Genomic DNA, 18,300 nt, shown 5'->3' with positions numbered 1-18,300 from the left:
CATGTAGTTCGTGGTTTCCTCTCTTCCTGATCAGGCTCCGGGCACCACATCCTCCCTGCTATTGTCGCCTCTTCATGATCAGGCTGCTTAATCCGCCTCCGATCGGTCAGCGGGAGCCTTCTCCTCCTCTTCCTCTCGGTCGGGTAGCGGGCGCCTGCTCCTCCTCTTCCTCTCGATTGGGCAGCGGGCGCCTGCTCCTCCTCTTCCTCTCGATTGGGCAGCGGGCGCCTGCTCCTCCTCTTCCTCTCGATTGGGCAGCGGGCGCCTGCTCCTCCTCTTCCTCTCGATTGGGCAGCCGGCGCCTGCTCCTCCTCTTCCCCTCGATCGGGCACCTGCTCCTCCTCTTCCTCTCGATCGGGCAGCGGGCGCTTCCTTTCCCATACAGACAGTTGTAGACTCAGGTAACTGCTCTCTCCATATTTATGGTCGGTATCACCTGGTAACAGTGACTCTTTCTACCGTAGAAACATCAATGCCAGTGACAAGGTCCCTCCACCTCCCCATGCGGCTGCTCCTCGGCCCCCAGGATCTGTTACACAGGCGGATGTAAGGAGTCGTGTGGCCGCCTGGGCGGCAGAGTATGGAGACTGTAAGTGACAGCAGTGGTGGCCTCTTGGTAGCCGCTTTGTGTTTTCACACTTTTCTCTGTTCTGATTCAGATGACCAAAACCAGGACAACTGCGATCAGGAAGAAACGCCGCAGATGGCCGAGGCGCGGATCGACAGAGACGTGGTAATCCTTCCTTGTCATGAGATCACTCACACCGCCCCAAGGAACTTGGTAGCTATCGTGCCAAGCCCTGGATGTCCCAATCACTGACAGCAAGCAGAGATTGGAACGTGTCAGCGCCGGCCAGTGATAACTCTATAAATGTAGAATCCACTGTCTCAGCTGTGATCTGTCCCACATCTCATGTAGGGCGACACTGGATCAGGACACATTCACGTGGGCGGATGCAACAAACCAGTGCCGAAAAACTCGCCTGGTCTAAAGAGACGAAATGCATCCGACCCTGCTGTGTGTCCCTGACCTTGCAGCGTATCCCTGGCAGTGTATCCCTGTCCCAGCTGCCTATTCCCGGCAGCGTGTCCCCGACCTGGCAGGGTATCCCTGACCCGGCTGCCTATCGCCGATCTAATAGTGTATCCCCGACCTTGCAGCGTATCCCTGGCAGCCTATGCCTGTGCCCGGCAGCGTATCCCCGGCGGTGTATTCCCAACCCTTTTCTCTATCCACGACTTTTGTTGGATCTGACGCTTTGCTGTGTTTGATTTTCTTGCAGCAAATTCTCAACCACATTCTTGACGACATTGAATTCTTTATTTTGAAACTGCAAAAAGCTGCAGAAGCGTTTTCTGAACTATCCAAAAGGAGGAAGACAAAGAAGAAGAAAGGTCCTGGAGGTAGGTGCATTAGGTTCCCTCGTGTGACGCGGTCCTGGAGGTAGGTGCATTAGCGTCCCTCTTGTGACGCGGTCCTGGGTGTGGCAGCAATAGGGCCCCTTGTGTGACGTGGCCCTGTGTGTGGCAGCATTAGGGCTCCTCGTGTGACGTGGTCCTGGAGGTAGGTGCATTAGGGTCCCTTGTGTGACGCGGTCCTGGGTATGACAGCATTAGGGCCCCTCGTGTGACGCGGTCCTGGGTGTGGCTGCATTAGGGCTCCTCGTGTGACTCGGTCCTGAACGTAGGTGCATTAGGGTCCCTTGTGTGACGCGGTCCTGGGTATGACAGCATTAGGGCCCCTCTAGTGACGCGGTCCTGGGTGTGGCTGCATTAGGGTCCCTCGTGTGACTCGGTCCTGAACGTAGGTGCATTAGGGTCATCGTGTGACGCGGTCCTGGGTGTGGCAGCAATAGGGCCCCTTGTGTGACGTGGTCCTGTGTGTGACAGCATTAGGGCCCCTCGTGTGATGCGGTCCTGGGTGTGGCTGCATTAGGGCTCCTCGTGTGACACGGTCCTGAACGTAGGTGCATTAGGGTCCCTTGTGTGACGCGGTCCTGGGTATGACAGCATTAGGGCCCCTCGTGTGACGCGGTCCTGGGTGTGGCTGCATTAGGGTCCCTCGTGTGACTCGGTCCTGGGTGTGGCTACATTAGGGCCCTGTTATGAATTCATTTTCGGCTCCACCAGTTGAGAGTTCTCCTTCCGTTCTCCCTCTGGTGGTGACAGGAGGTAGTGAGGCTGGTTTAAGTGGTAGTGATCTGCCACCTGATGAGGAAAATAACGATTGGATCTCTGGAGCATCAGACTGGATATAAGACAGCCGACGCCCTATCCTGGTGCTGGTGATTCAGTCTGCTTCTCAGGTCCTGGACTTCAGCTCTCTTCCAGTCTTCTCAAGTTAAGTTTGTTTTTTGCTAATGTTCACACTTGCGCTTGTTGGTCAATTCAGTTTCTTGTGTAATCAGCCAGCCCGGCTGGGGCTATGCTGAATTTCCACTCCTATTAATCAGTATTTGGCAATCTGCTTTTTGTCCCTTATTAGATTGGCCTCTTTTTGCTCTGTCTCAGAATATTTCAGAGTGCTGATATAGGTTTAGAAGTCTAGTGACTTCAGGGTTAATTTTGCTATCAGAAGTGTTGGACAATATTTTTGTAGGTTTTTTTTTTGGCAGATTGCAGTGTCTTTCTTTTCCTGTCCTTTTTAGTTAGCCGGGCCCCATCGTTTGCTCAGCCTATTTTCCTGCCTTTGTTTGTATTTTCATCTTGTTTCACTGTCAATACATGTGGGGGGCTGTCTTTCCTTTGGGGTCTGCTCTGGGGCAGTTAGTTTTCCTCTTTTCCTGCTTTAGGCTTATGTAGCTCTCCGGTTGTGACGAGGCGTCTAGGACCATCGTAGGAACGCTCCACGACTGCTGCTAGTTGTGCGGTTAAGGCCTGTTTCACACTTCCGTTTTTGTGTCCGCCAAACGGATCCGTTTCCGTTTTTTTGACGGAAACAGATGCAAACGGATCCGTTTTTAAAAAAACGGATCCGGTTTTTTGACGGATCCGCGGTAACCGTAATGGAAGTCTATGGGACAAAAAAAACGGATCCTGCAAAAAATGGCGGATCCGTTTTTTAACGGAAAACAACGGATTTTGACGGATTTGAAAAAACGGAAGTGTGAAACAGGCCTAAGATCAGGGATCTGCAATCTGCATAGTTACCAACTTCTCTGGTTTTCTGAGACTTAGGCTGGTTTCACATTCGCGCTTTTTAAGCGCACGCACGGCCGGGGGTAGCTCCGCCCCCGAGCCGGCTCTCTGCCCGGCGTGCCCGCCCCTTCCTTGTAGCGCCGCCTCCTAGCGCACAGCGGCGCCTGCGATCGGCGCACCCTATCTTTAGCATAGGGTGCGCAGATCGTGCGCAGGCCGTGCGCTAGTTGCACTTTGACCTGCGCTGCGCACTTTTGACGGTGCGCCGTGCGCGCCAAAATCAAACTTTTCGGATTTTGGCGCGCACGGCGCACCGTCAAAAGTGCGCAGCGCAGGTCAAAGCGCAACTAGCGCACGGCCTGCGCACGATCTGCGCACCCTATGCTAAAGATAGGGTGCGCCAATCGCAGGCGCCGCTGTGCGCTAGGAGGCGGCGCTACAAGGAAGGGGCGGGCACGCCGGGCAGAGAGCCGGCTCGGGGGCGGAGCTACCCCCGGCCGTGCGTGCGCTTAAAAAGCGCGAATGTGAAACCGGCCTTAGCTTGTTGTCTTTTTTTTTTCCCTCCTCGGTGACCCATTCATAACAGGGCCCCTCGTGTGACGTGGTCCTGGGTGTGGTAGCATTAGGGCCCCTCGTGTGGCGTGGTCCTGGGTGTGGCTGCATTAGGGCCCCTCGTGTGACACGGTCCTGGGTGTGGCTGCATTAGGGCCCCTCGTGTGACGTGGTCCTGGGTGTGGTAGCATTAGGGCCCCTCGTGTGGCGTGGTCCTGGGTGTGGCTGCATTAGGGCCCCTCGTGTGACACGGTCCTGGGTGTGGCTGCATTAGGGCCCCTCGTGTGACGTGGTCCTGGGTGTGGTAGCATTAGGGCCCCTCGTGTGGCGTGGTCCTGGGTGTGGCTGCATTAGGGCCCCTCGTGTGACACGGTCCTGGGTGTGGCTGCATTAGGGCCCCTCGTGTGACGTGGTCCTGGGTGTGGTAGCATTAGGGCCCCCCGTGTGGCGTGGTCCTGGGTGTGGCTGCATTAGGGCCCCTCGTGTGACACGGTCCTGGGTGTGGCTGCATTAGGGCCCCTCGTGTGATGCCCATAGTCTAGGTAATACAGATGGTTAGCACTCGGCCAGAGAGTTTGAGTTCGCGGTGCCAGTGAGAAGGAACGGATAGTCCCAGAATCGCATAAACAATGTATAGTCACTGCACACGCTGATTGTACTTAATGTGAAGTAAATTTATTGCTTGACAGTGAGGAAGCGACATCAAACGACGTTTCGGCCACATCGGCCTTTATCACAAAGTCGCTGTAATAAAATACATACATAAAAATATCAAAAAATTGTAAACTTTATACAAAATATATACACATAGTATCCAGAGAGCATGGAATATAAGCACTAGAATTATTTAGAAAGATGTGGAGACATCAAACACGTGAAACTGAGAGATAACGCGGTAGATAAGAAACATGAAGGAGCGTGGTCATACCCTTTTCAATTGAATGTAGGGTCTGTTTTCACCAAATCGATAGTGTCACTGCTAGGCATAAATGAGTTGATAGCATATTCTGTAAGTAGGGATAGATGAACATATCGTTAGGGTGACATAAATAAAGAAAAAAAGACAAAAATAAAAAATAAAGAGTAAAAAATGAAAATAGATCAAGTACTGAACTGGGTGTCTGGAGGACAGATGGATAAAACAGATTAACCAGCATAAGTGGCGTAGCTAGTTGTATACAAAAAAGACAGTGAGGGACTGTAAAGATATGCCCAGGTATCAAGCTGTCCAGACAAAAGCTGTATTCTATTTAGGGAAAACAAAGAAATATACCAAAGTTGCCGCTAAATCCTGTTCCTTGAAGAGGTGGTGGACTGGTAAATATGCCACTGCAAAACAAAGAAAAAGGGGGTACATTAGAGATGTGGCAGGATTGGTGGTCCTGGATTGGGACCATACAAAAGTTGGTGATGCAGCGGTGGTCCTGGGTAGGGACCATATTCAGGTTGGTGGTACAGCAGTGGTCCCAATGGGACAGTACTTACTATTATTGGTGGCTCAGTGGAGTGTGAAGTCTGCACAATGGTGCCAGAGCAGTGAGTGAGCGCTGGATCACAGGCTGTGCTTTTTATCCTGTCTGGTCCTGTCTCCCTGATGGAGGGAGAGTAGGTGAGTGGTGGTTACGCTCCCCTGATGGAGGGAGAGTAGGTGAGTGGTGGTTACGCTCCCCTGATGGAGGGAGAGTAGGTGAGTGGTGGTTACGCTCCCCTGATGGAGGGAGAGTAGGTGAGTGGTGGTTACGCTCCCCTGATGGAGGGAGAGTAGGTGAGTGGTGGTTACGCTCCCCTGATGGAGGGAGAGTAGGTGAGTGGTGGTTACGCTCCCCTGATGGAGGGAGAGTAGGTGAGTGGTGGTTACGCTCCCCTGATGGAGGGAGAGTAGGTGAGTGGTGGTTACGCTCCCCTGATGGAGGGAGAGTAGGTGAGTGGTGGTTACGCTCCCCTGATGGAGGGAGAGTAGGTGAGTGGTGGTTACGCTCCCCTGATGGAGGGAGAGTAGGTGAGTGGTGGTTACGCTCCCCTGATGGAGGGAGAGTAGGTGAGTGGTGGTTACGCTCCCCTGATGGAGGGAGAGTAGGTGAGTGGTGGTTACGCTCCCCTGATGGAGGGAGAGTAGGTGAGTGGTGGTTACGCTCCCCTGATGGAGGGAGAGTAGGTGAGTGGTGGTTACGCTCCCCTGATGGAGGGAGAGTAGGTGAGTGGTGGTTACGCTCCTCTGATGAAGGGAGATTAGGTGAGTGGTGGTTACGCTTCCCTGGTGCAGTTGTTACAGGCTCACCTCCTATGGAGGCGTGAAGAAAAACAGCTTCTGCTGGTGGATAAATCCTCCAGGAGAGATTGGATCCAGTTGGATGAACACGTTGGTGGCTGCGCTGCTGGAGGAAATAGATTCTTCAGAAATGATGAGAAAAAGGTTTTTTTATTCACAACGTGTTTCACTGCTGCACCAGCGTCTTTATCAAGTGACAAAACATCATTTCTGAAGAATCTTTTACTCCAGCAGCGCAGCCACCGACGAGGTCATCCAACTGGATCCATTATATACACACGTGGTGATAATTGTTGGTACCCCTCGTTTAATGACCGAAAAACCCACAGTGGTGACAGAAATAACTTGAATCTGCCAAAAGTAATAATAAATCAGAAATCTATGAAAATGAACAGATGAAGGTCAGACTTTGCTTTTCAACCATGCTTCCACAGAGTTTATTAAAAATAACACTCATGAGATAGGCCTGGACAGAAATGATGGTTCCTTAACTTAATATTTTGTTGCACAACTTTTTGGGGCAAGCACTGCAATCACACGATTCCTGTACCTGTCAATGAGACTTCCGCACCTCTTGACAGGTATTTTGGCCACTCCTCAAGAGCAAACTGCTCCAGTTGTCTCGTGTGTGAAGGTTGCCTTTTCCAGACGCCATGTTTCAGCTCTTTCCAAAGATACTCGATAGGATTTGGGTCCGGACTCCTAGAACTCACCACTTCTCGTGGCAGCCTGTTCCACTCATTGATCACCCTCACTGTCACCCATCTAATATCTAATCTGTGTCTCCTCCCATTCAGTTTCATCCCATTGCTTCTAGTCTTTCCTTGTGCAAATGAGAATAAAGATGATCCTTCTACAGTGTGACAGCCCTTGAGATTTTTGTAGACCGCTATTAAGTCTCCTCTCAGTCTTCTTTTTTGCAGCTATACATTCCCAGATCCTGTAACCGTTCCTCCTAGGACATACTCTGAAGTCCGCTCACCATCCTGGTATCTCTTCTCTAAACTTGCTCCAGTTTTTCAATGTCTTTTGAAATATGGTGCCCAGAACTGGACACAGTCTCCAGATGACCAAGGAGGAGTAGAGGGAATAATTACTTCACCTAGACTCTATGCTTCTCTTTATACATCCTAGCACTGTTTGCCTTTTTTGCTGCGGCATCACACTGGTGACTCATGTGCAGTCTTTCACACGTGCTGTTGCTTGGGTCTATTCCTCCCATTTTATAGATGTAATTTTCATTTTTTTTTTCCAGCTGTAGAATCTCACATTTCTCCCTGTTAGTTTCTCAATTGGCCATGAAGGCAAGTGTCTTGCAGATGCCCACATCGGTAACATCTGCGCTGTGTCGCACTCCTTCCCATTTGCCCTCGGGGGACAGAGGTAAGGGAGCCTAGAGGCTGATTTCCATGTGCAGGTGCAAGAGATGGTTGTTGGGGTTGAGGATGATTCTTCCACTGGCTAGCTGGGCATGTGGCCTGCAGATGCCCAGAGTGCCCAAATCTATTACTCCTGCGTTCTACTTTCTCTCCTTGTCGCATTCCAGAGGATGAGGTAGAACTAGCTGGAAGATTATTCACATGGGTATCAACGTGAGGTAGTGATCAAGTGCAACAGTAAGCCTTGGGGACTGAACAACAAGGGACCACTGGTGGTGGGGTGGTGGTATTTTTTTTTTCTCCATCCTCCAGTATCCTTTCCCACGGAGACTTAATGGTGAGAACCTCTTCAGCTAAAGCGGCAGCTTGTTCTACTGTCGCTGGCTTTCTCTTATGTGCCCATTCCTTGATGTCAGTGGGGCATTTGGAAAAGAACTGTTCTTTTAGGATGACCTGTGGGATGATGACCTGAGTTACGGATCCTTTTCCTTCCAGCCAGCGATGACATGCTTGTTTGATCCTATGGACATACATTTTAAAGGAGCATTCACTGTTACAGCATTCCTTTAAGTGTCTGGAGTTACCGCATAATGTTCCAGGATGGTTTCTTTAATGTCCTCATACTCGCGGTTCCACCGAGGGTCCATAGCTCGATATGCTTCCGTAGCTGCGCCCTCTAAGAGCCCCACCAGATGTCTGACCCGCTCCATTTATGGAATTTCCATTAACTGACACTGAATGAAAATCTTGGAAGAATGCCTCATTGTCCCCTGAAACCTCATTAAATGGCTTAAACTCCTTGCGGGACACTCTTGGGGCTTCCTTCATGGTGGGTTTTGTGGTGGTCTGCCTGGGGCTTCTAGCTGCTTCCACAGCAAGCTGCCTTTCCTGAGCTCCCTGAATGGCCGCCTCTCGTTTATATCTATGGTGGCTTCATCCCCCAGCAATGCCATCTCCTCCTCATACCACACAACCCACTGACTTTTCCAGGTATTTGAGTACATTATAGGGAAAAAAAATGGAATTGGCCTAAGCACGTATGAAAGGTCCGTGTTATGCAGGGGTTAAATATACTTTGGCATTAAATGTACCTGCTCTGTGGTGCCGGGGTGCTCATCCATGGAAAATCAATGACCAGGTCCATAGTATGTCAGAAAAGTGGCACCACTCACCGTCCCTTTAAAAGCAATCCTTTATTTTGGAGTCACATAAAACAGCCGAGGCCGGAGGGAGCGATGTGGACAGAACATCAGGGCGACGGCTGTTTCGCGAAGGTGTGCACTTCTGGGTGGAGAGGAAGTGGCGGGGCTCATATACAGGTGACTGCACAGAGCCGCCCCAGCTATGGCGTCATCCAAAATGAATGGAGACTACGATGCACCTACTGCACAACATAGAAATACACAACAAAACAAATCATAAAAAGCAGACATATCGACTTTATCATTGAATCCCGCAGAGCCTTGTGCCGTGGTCGCAGGATCCATTCAGCTTCCCTTCTCGGTAACAGTCTGTGATGATCCCCTCCTTCAACAGCTGGTTTAACGCTTCAATCCCCGCAAAACTTAAAACTGCAGAATTCCTATTATGTTCTCCAACGTGCTTACCTTGAGCCCCTTTCCCCGATTGTATGGAGTAAAGTGCTCCCTGATACGAACAAACAAGGGCCGAATAGTTTTACCAATATAGGAAAACCTGAATGGCAGAAAATAACATAAACCGTATAGCGAGTGCGGCACAAAATAAAATCACCCTCCCGCGGTTTTATTCCCCTATGTTCAGTTCCTTAGACGTCACATCGTATGGACAAAACCATCCTCTAACCAATTACTCGATTTAGGGTAGGTCAGAGATGGGTGGGATGCCTACCCACCATATATCCCCTCTACATGGTGGGTAGGTCAGAGATGGGTGGGACGCCCACCCGGGTGGGACGCCCACCCACCATATCGCCACCTCCAGGATGGGTAGGTCAGAGATGGGAGGGACGCCTACCCACCATATCTCCACCTCCAGGGTGGGTAGGTCAGAGATGGGAGGGACGCCTACCCACCATATCTCCACCTTCAGAGTGGGTAGGTCAGAAATGGGTGGGACGCCTACCCACCATATCTCCACCTGCAGGGAGTGAAATGTCCAGCCAGTTATCTTTTTTTTCTGTGTTTGGAGGAAAGGAAGCCTCCGGACTGAAGCTCCTGTGAGAGCTGCCATGTGTGGACATAGAAGAACCAGACAGGGAAGGACTTTGTATGGACCTTTGTTTTTCATTTGAGCCAGAAAGGCCGTGTTCTGTTACTAGTTTGGGCTTAATGGTTATGAAGCAATAAACCACCGCAGTATGCCGACCTTCCACAATACACGGACACACATGTACAGAGAGACGCACACGTGTACACACACACACCCACGTGTACACACACACACACACACACACACACACACACACGTGTACACACACACCCACGTGTACACACACACCCACGTGTACACACACACCCACGTGTACACACACACCCACGTGTACACACACACCCACGTGTACACATACACATACATACACACACACACACACACCCACGTGTACACACACACACACACACACACACACACCCACCCACGTGTACATCTTGCAGTCTGGTGGGTTTTGAGCTGCCTCTGAATATTTTGAATTGTCATCTTCCTTTATAGTCAGACAGTTCACAGATTGATGATGCGCCATCGTCACTGTTCACATCTTTGGTTTTTGTTTCAGATGGCGTCCTAACTCTCCGTGCCAAACCCCCCCATCAAGAAGAGTTTGTAGACTGTTTCCAGAAGTTCAAGCATGGCTTCAACCTCCTTGTGAGTGGCCGGATGTGGCTCCTAAAGTCACCTGTTGCTTATTGTGTTCCACCGAGGCCAAAGTCGCCCAACCCCATGACCCCTTATAGACCTGTGCGCATGTGTGAGCCTGTGGTGCTGGAGTCGTGCGGCCCCCTCCTGCTCTCTCATCTCAGCCCATCTTCTAACTCTCCCTGATGATTCATTTTTGGTGAAAAGGATTTCTCCTTTTTTTTTTTTTTTTTTCAGGCCAAATTGAAGCCCCATATCCAGAACCCAAGTGCAGCAGAACTGGTGCATTTCCTCTTCACCCCACTGAGTATGGTGAGTGTACAGATCTATTCTGTGTACAGTGGGTACGGAAAGTATTCACACCCCTTTACATTTTTCACTCTTGTTGCATTGCAGCCATTTGGTAAATTCTATAAAGTTCATTTTTTCCTCATTAGTGTGCACTCTGCACCCCATCTTGGCTGAAAAAACAGAAATGTAGAAATTTTTGCAAATTTATAAAAAAAAGAAAAACTGAAATCTCCCATGGACATAAGTCTTCAGCCCCTTTGCTCAGTATTGAGGAGAAGCTCCTTTTGAGCTAGTACAGCCATGAGTCGTCTTGGCAATGATGCCACATGGTTCTCACCCCTGGATTTGGGGCTCCTCTGCCATTCTTCCTTGCAGATCCTCTCCAGTTCCATCAGGTTGGATGGTGAACGTTGGTGGACAGCCATTTTCAGGTCTCTACAGAGATGTTCCATTGGGTTTAGGTCAGGGCTCTGGCTGGGCCAGTCAGGAATGGTCACAGAGTTGTTCTGAAGCCACTCCTTTGTTATGTTAGCTGTGTGCTTCGGGTCATTGTCTTGTTGGAAGGTGAACCTTCGGCCAAGTCTGAGGTCCAGAGCACTCTGGAAGAGGTTTTCATCCAGGATATCTCTGTACTTGGCCGCATTCATGTTTCCTTCAATGGCAACCAGTCATCCTGTCCCTGCTGGAAAACACCCCCATAGCATGATGCTGCCCCCACCATGTTTCACTGTTGGGATTGTATTGGGCAGGTGATGAGCAGTGCCTGGTTTTCTCCACACATACTGCTTAGAATTATCACCAAAAAGTTCTATCTTCATCTCATCAGACCGGAGAATCTTATTTCTTATAGTCTGGGAGTCTTTCATGTGTTTTTTAGCAAACTCTGTGCTGGCTTTCATGTGTCTGGCACTGAGGAGAGGCGTCCGTCAGGCCACTCTGCCATAAATGCCCGACTGGTGGAGGGCTGTAGTGATAGTTGACTTTGTGGAACATTCTCCCATCTTCCTACTGCATCTGTGGAGCTCAGCCACAGTGATCTTGAGGTTCTTCTTTACCTCTCTCACAAAGGCTCTTCTCCCACGATTGCTCAGTTTGGCTGGACGGCCAGGTCTGGGAAGACTTCTGGTGGTCCCAAACTTCTTCCATTAAAGGATTATGGAGGCCACTGTGCTCTTAGGAACCTTGAGTACTGCAGATATTCTTCTGTAACCTTGGCCAGATCTGTGCCTTGCCACAATTCTGTCTCTGAGCTCCTTGGCCAGTTCCTTTGGCCTCATGATTCTCATTTGGTCTGACATGCACTGTGAGCTGTGAGGTCTTATATAGACAGGTGTGCGCCTTTACACATCAAGTCCTATCAGTGTAATTACACACAGCTGGCCTCCAATGAAGGAGTAGAACCATCTCCAGGAGGATCACAAGGAAATGGACAGCATGAGACTTACATATGAGTGTCTGAACAAAGGGGCTGAATACTTATGACCATGGGATATTTCAGGTTTTCTTTAAAACATTTGCAAAAAAATTTACATTTTTTTTTTTCAGCCAAGATGATTTGCAGAGTGTACATTAATGAGAAAAAAATGAACTTTTTTGAATTTACCAAATGGCTGCAATGAAACAGTGAAAATTTAAAGGGGTCTGAATACTTTCCGTACCCACTGTATATTTTCTCCAGAATCAGATTTTGACACTTCCATGTTATCTAGATGCTGGAGGCCACAGGTGGTCCAGAGCTGGCAAAAAGTGTGGTGAGCCCCCTCCTGATAAAGGACGCCATTGATTTTCTCCATTTTGTTCTCAATACTGAGGAGAAGAACCTGTGGTCCTCACTTGGTGACACGTGGAGTAAAACAAGGTAATAATTTGCCTGTAATGTATGGTGTCTCCCAACAGTAGCCAGAATCCACTGCTGCCGTTATAGACCCTGCTTTAACTCGGACTTTTCCCCATAGGGTGGAATGGCCTAAAGACCAATTCATCCCTCCATACATTCCACGCTTCAGGAATGGCTGGGAGCCACCCTTGTTAACCTTCGGACATTTTAAAGAGCCGGAACGGGATCAACTGGTGGAAGTGCTGTCAGGCCCAGCAGAAACTAAACTGGAACCAAGAGGATTCTCCCCAGCGGTAAGGAACAATTTGTGGGCTGATTTCCAAGAAATTAGGGAGTGGTGGCATGATCTTTAGGGTTGGAGCGGTATGATCTTTAGGGTTGGAGCGGTATGATCTTTAGGGTTGGAGCGGTATGATCTGTAGGATCTTTAGGGTTGGAGTGATGTGTGGAGAGTCAAGCCTTGTGGGGTGGGGTTATGTCCACGGTGGTGGTAATGGCTCAGGAGTCGGTGAGTGGGAGGGTGTGATGACCACAGTGGGGGTGATGACTGAGGAGTCGGGGGGGGGTGATGACTGAGGAGTCGGGGGGGGTGGGTGGGGGTGGTGTCCAGAGTGAGTGGGGTGTGATAGCTGAGGAGTCAGGGGATGGGGAGGCATGCTGTCCAGTGTTGTGGTAATGTCTGAGGCGTCATGGGTTGGGGTGATGGCTGAGGATTCTGTTGGGGGGCTGTGATGTCCAAGGAGAGCATGATGGGGTGGGATCGGATGTACAGGGTGAGGGTGGTGCCTGAGGCATCAATGCATGGGTGTGATAGTTGAAGGATGGGAGGGTGTGATGTTCAAGGCTGGGGGGTGATGACTCAGAAATTGGAGTCAGTGAGAAAACATGATGACCACAGTGGTGTCAGGGTGTGGGGGTGTGATGTCCAGAGTGGGGAGTGATGGCTATAGAGTCAGGAGGCGGGGAAGCATGATGTCAAGGGTGGGGGTGATAGGCTAAAGTTTTGAGTTGGAGGACGTGATGTCCAAGAAGGGGGTGTTATCTGAGTAGTCGGGGGTCGTCGTGATGTCTGGGATGGGGATGATGACTGAAAAGTCAGGGGTTTGGGGGGGTATGATGTCCAGGTTGAGGGTGGTGTTGAGACATCAAGGGATGGTGGATGATGGCTGAGTGGTGGGAGGGCGTGATGTCCAAGTATGAGGTGATGTGGGAAACTTGATGTCTGGAATGGGGTGATTACTGAGGAGTCAAGGGGGTGGGGGAATGATTACTTGGATTGGGGTGAAGTCTAAGGAGTCGGGTGGCTGTGGGGTGAGTTTTCATGTCCAGGGTTGGGGGGGTGATGTCTGGTGTGGGGGTGATGCCTGAGAAGTGAATGTGTGGGAGGGCGTGGTGTCAGGGGTGAGGGTGCTGCATATTCAGGTGTGGGGGGGGGGGGTGATAGTTGAGGAGTCAGAGGGTAGAGTTGGTGGTGGAGTAGTAGGAACGGGGGTCATGATGATCAGGGTGGTGGTGGTGGCTGAGCAGTCAGGGTGTGGGTGCAGTGCATTGCAGAGTGTAATGGTGGCACGCTTCGCACCATGATCATGCGGGTGGCTGCCTTTAGTTCTATGCTTTTGTTGGTTGCTAGTCATGAGGTTTCCTTGTTTTGTAGTATTCCACCAGTCTGGACCTGGCGCCCCCGAGCAGGTAAGTGTATAACAATAAGGACTTGAGTTGGAGGTGAATGATCTCACTACGACTGTGCGTGTGGAGGGCTGCCTGTGTGGTGACCTTATTGTTATTCTGTATGAGTTTTCTGACTGATTTACAGTGCCTTGAAAAAGTCTTCATACCCTGTGGAGTTTTTCATGGTACGCCCACAAACTTACATGCATTTTATTCAGATTTTCTGTGATACAAACACAAAGTTGCAAGTAAAGGAAATGATACAAGGTATACTTATTATTTTACAAATATAAATCTGAACATTGTGACATTGTACATTAGTATTCAGTCCCCTGTAGTCTGATGCCCCTAAATAACATCCTGCGTGACCGATCGCCCCCAGAAGTCACATCTTTAGAACACTGCGTCCCCCTGGTGTGATTTCTCCTCAGTATAAGGACAGCTGTTCTGTGAAGGCCTCAGAGGTTTGTGTGAGAACATTAGAGCTCAACCAGCATCATAGAAACCAAGGAGCCCACCAGACAGGTCAGGGATAAAGTGGTGGAGAGGAGGAAAGCAGGGTTAGGTTATAGAAAATAGCCCAAGATCTGAACATCTCACAGAGCATCAAACCATCATCAAAACATGGAGGGAGTATGGCCCAACGGCAAACCTCCCAAGACATGGCCGTCCACCTAACCTGACCTCCCAAGCAAGGAGAGCACTAAGGAGAGAAGCCGCCGAGAGGCCCATGGTCACTGGAGGAGCTGCGGAGATCCACAGCTCAGGGGGAATCTGTCCACAGGACAACTATTAGTCGTGTGCTCCACTAATATGGCCTTTATGGAAGAGGGGCAAAAAGAAAGACATTAATGAAAGTCATAAGCCCCATGCAACTTTTTGGTTTAGGGCTAAATGCAAAATGCTATGTGTGGTGGAAAACTAACACTGCACATCACCCTGAAAACACCATCTCAACTGTCGCACATGGTGGTGGCATCCAGCTGTGGGGAGGCTTTTCTTCAGCAGGGGCAGGGAAGCTGGTCAGAGGTGATGGAAATACAAAGCAATCCTGGAGGAAAACTTTTTAGAGGCTGCAGAAGACTTGAGACTAGGGCCTAGGTTCGCCTTCCACGGCCAAGTCACGGTCCAGAGAATCTGTGACAGGATGTGAAAATTACTGATCACAAACGTCTCCATTCAATCTCACTGAGTGAGTGTGCAAAGGGGCAAAATGTCACCTCTTGGTATCACATAAAATCCCAATAAATAACATTTAAGTTTGTGGGTGTAACATGAGAAAATGTGGACAAGGTCACTGGTTATGCAGATGCTTTCAAGGCCCTGTATATAACATGCATCATTGACACTGAATACATACGGTGTGTGTCTGGTGGGCTCTTGTATACTGGTGCTGAGCCCAAGTGTAGGTATATAGACAGTGCACATGGCCAGGGACGACATGGATGTGGACCTGCCTTGTCTTCACCAAGGTTTCACCGCCGTCCTGCCATGATGCTCTTCACTCTTCTTGTCTAGCGCTGATGTCATTACTTCTGTTCTTGTCGCAGGAATACTTATATCTATAATCCCTAATCTGGTGTCCCCGTCCTCCTGGACTATAGCTGCCAGTTCTCTGAAGAACACAGGATTGGGCCGGCCGAGGCCTGACCACCTGCCCCCATGGCCGGCCGTCCGAGGCCTGATTTCGCCCATGTCCGGCCGTCCGAGGCCTGACCACCTGCCCCTGTGTCCGGCCGTCCGAGGCCTGACCAGCTCCCCCCGTGTCCGGCCGTCCGAGGCTTAATCTCCCCTATGTCCGGCCCGTCCATCGCCTCTTAATCTTGCTCCATATTGTAAATAGATAAATATTGCACCAATCACAGACAATCTAATCCTAAATCATGAGAAACAATCTGATCACAACTTGCTGCAATCACATGATCCATGATCGATCGCTTGGCTTTTCCTCTCATACATCACATGACCTGTAGCGCCTCGTCATGGGGCCCCGTTATATCATCTTGAGGTCAGTGTGCGGTATAAGAGACGGAGGCTCCAATCATCTTGCTTGATTTCCTCCAGATGATCTATATGTCCTCGTATAGCGCCTCCCTCTTATTAACGCAAATCAGTAGATCGCTGCATCCTGTATATATTATATATTACATCGCTGACCCAGATCTGCAATAAACACGACTTGATACCTGTGTGCGCTATGGATTATTTATCACATTGTCCCACCAATGACAAAGGGTGAAATAAGTATTGAACACGTCAAAAATGTAACATAGTTTTGAAGGCTGAAGGAAGACCTTATGTCCATCTAGTTCAGCCTATTATTAGTGCAGCTGTTCTGCATTGTTGATCCTGGGGAAGGCAAAAAACCCACAGAGTAGAAGCCAATTTTCTCAATAGGGAAAAAAATTCCTTCCCCTAAGCTGGGTCAACCATCTACCTATAATATTCTGTTCTTCGTAACCTTCTATACTGTTACTCACAAGAAAAGCCTCCATTCCTTTCTTACATTCATTCAGTGAGTTGGCCATCACCACTTCCTCAGGAAGAGAATTCCAGAGCCTCACTGCTCTTACCGTGAAGAACCCTCTTCTATGCTGGTGCAGAAATTGTCTTTCCTCCAAACGAAGAGAATGCCCCCTTGTTCTTGTCACAGTCCTTGGTACAAACAGTTCATTGGAGAGATCTCTGTATTGCCCTCTGATATACTTGTACATATATATTAAGTCTCCCCTAAGTCTTCTCTTTTCTAGAGTAAATAGACCTAATTTTGATAACCTTTCTGGGTATTGTAGTGAACCAACTCAATTTATCATTTTAGTAGCCCGCCTTTGAGCCCTTTCAAGTTCAGTAATGTCTTTCTTGAGCACCGGCGTCCAAAATTGCACACAATACTGCAAGTGTGGTCTGACGAGTGATTTGTACAGAGGGAGAATTATGTTTTCATCTCGTGTCCCCAGACCTCTTCTAATGCATCCCATGACCCTATTTGCTTTGGTGGCAGCTGCCTGACACTGGGCACTCCAATTTAGCTTCTTATTGACGAAGATGCCCAAGTCTTTTTCCATGTCTGATTTCCCCAGCAGCTTCCCATTTAGTCAGTATTTGTAGCCTCTGTTTCTCCTTCCATGTGCAGAACCTTACACTTATCTGTGTTAAACCTCATTTGCCATTTTTCAGCCCAATTCTCCAATTTACTCAAATCTGTCTGTAGTTGCAAACTGTCCTCCTTTGTGGTAACGACCTTACATAGTTTTGTATCATCTGCAAATACTGATATTTTACTGTGTAAGCCATCCACTAGATCATTAATAAATATATTACATAGTAGAGGGCCCAATACAGACCCCTGTGGTCCCCCACTAGTAACCCTGGCCCAATCTGAGGATGCCCCATTAATAACCACTCTTTGTTTTCTATCACTAAGCCAGCTACCTACCCATCTACACACATTTTCCCCTAGCCCAAGCTTTCTCCTCTTACTTACCAATCTTTTATGTGGGACAGTGTCACATGCTTTAGAGAAGTCGAGATAAATGACATCCAATGATTCTCCTGGGTCCATTTGAGAGCTTACATCCTCATAGAAGCTGATCAGGTTAGTCTGACAGGAGCGATCCTTCATAAATCCATGGTGATATGGAGTTAAACATTTATTAACAGTGAGATATTCCATAATGGTATCCCTTAGAAACCCTTCAAACATTTTACCCACAACAGATGTTAAGCTTACCGGCCTATAGTTTCCAGGTTCCCTTTTACACCCCTTTTTGAATATTGGTACCACATTTGCTTGCCGCCAATCAAAAGGAACAGACCCTGTTTCTATAGAGTCTTTAAATATAAGGAATAGAGGCCTGTCTATCACATTACTTAACTCCCTTAGTACCCGAGGGTGAATGCCATCAGGGCCTGGTGATTTGTCAGTTTTCATCTTACTAAGGCGGTTCTGCACTTCTTCCTGGGTTAGGCAGGTAATACTTAATGGGGAGTTTACATTATCACTCTGCATTTCCCCTGGCAAATCCTTTTCCTGTGTGAACACTGTTGAGAAAAAAGTATTTAAAACATTTGCTTTTCCCACATCGCTCTCTATGATTTCACCCTCATTGTTCTTTAAAGGGCCGACACCATCAATTTTCATCTTTTTACTGTTTATATAATTAAAGAATAGTTTGGGGTTTGTTTTACTTTCCTTAGCAATGAGTCTCTCAGTTTCCACTTTTGCTAAATGTATTTGTTTTTTACACATTTTATTTTTTTCTCTATAACTTTTTAATGCTTCTTCATTGCCTTCTTGTTTTAGCTTCCTAAATGCCTTGTTCTTGTTCCTTATT

At 48.9% G+C, this 18,300-nt stretch overlaps 1 protein-coding gene across 8 annotated transcripts in view; it reads left to right on the top strand.

Moving 5' to 3' along the window:
• EPS8 (EGFR pathway substrate 8, signaling adaptor) overlaps positions 1–18,300 on the top strand; it is a 185,074-nt gene that overhangs the window by 72,716 nt on the left and 94,058 nt on the right. For all 8 annotated transcript variants that reach the window (XM_073564617.1, XM_073564615.1, XM_073564618.1 and 5 more), the window contains 8 exons: positions 465–589; positions 660–733; positions 1,284–1,404; positions 10,091–10,179; positions 10,408–10,482; positions 12,171–12,319; positions 12,417–12,591; positions 13,953–13,987. In XM_073564617.1, coding sequence (XP_073420718.1) covers positions 465–589; positions 660–733; positions 1,284–1,404; positions 10,091–10,179; positions 10,408–10,482; positions 12,171–12,319; positions 12,417–12,591; positions 13,953–13,987 — 843 coding nt within the window. The remainder of the gene's footprint in view (positions 1–464; positions 590–659; positions 734–1,283; positions 1,405–10,090; positions 10,180–10,407; positions 10,483–12,170; positions 12,320–12,416; positions 12,592–13,952; positions 13,988–18,300) is intronic.

The sequence above is a fragment of the Dendrobates tinctorius genome, unplaced genomic scaffold, assembly GCF_039654945.1.
Source record: "Dendrobates tinctorius isolate UK_male_01 unplaced genomic scaffold, ASM3965494v1 ptg000464l, whole genome shotgun sequence".
Lineage (NCBI taxonomy): Eukaryota > Metazoa > Chordata > Amphibia > Anura > Dendrobatidae > Dendrobates > Dendrobates tinctorius.
The sequence above is the reverse complement of the archived record's forward strand: the minus strand, read 5'-3'. Positions and strand labels throughout refer to the sequence as shown.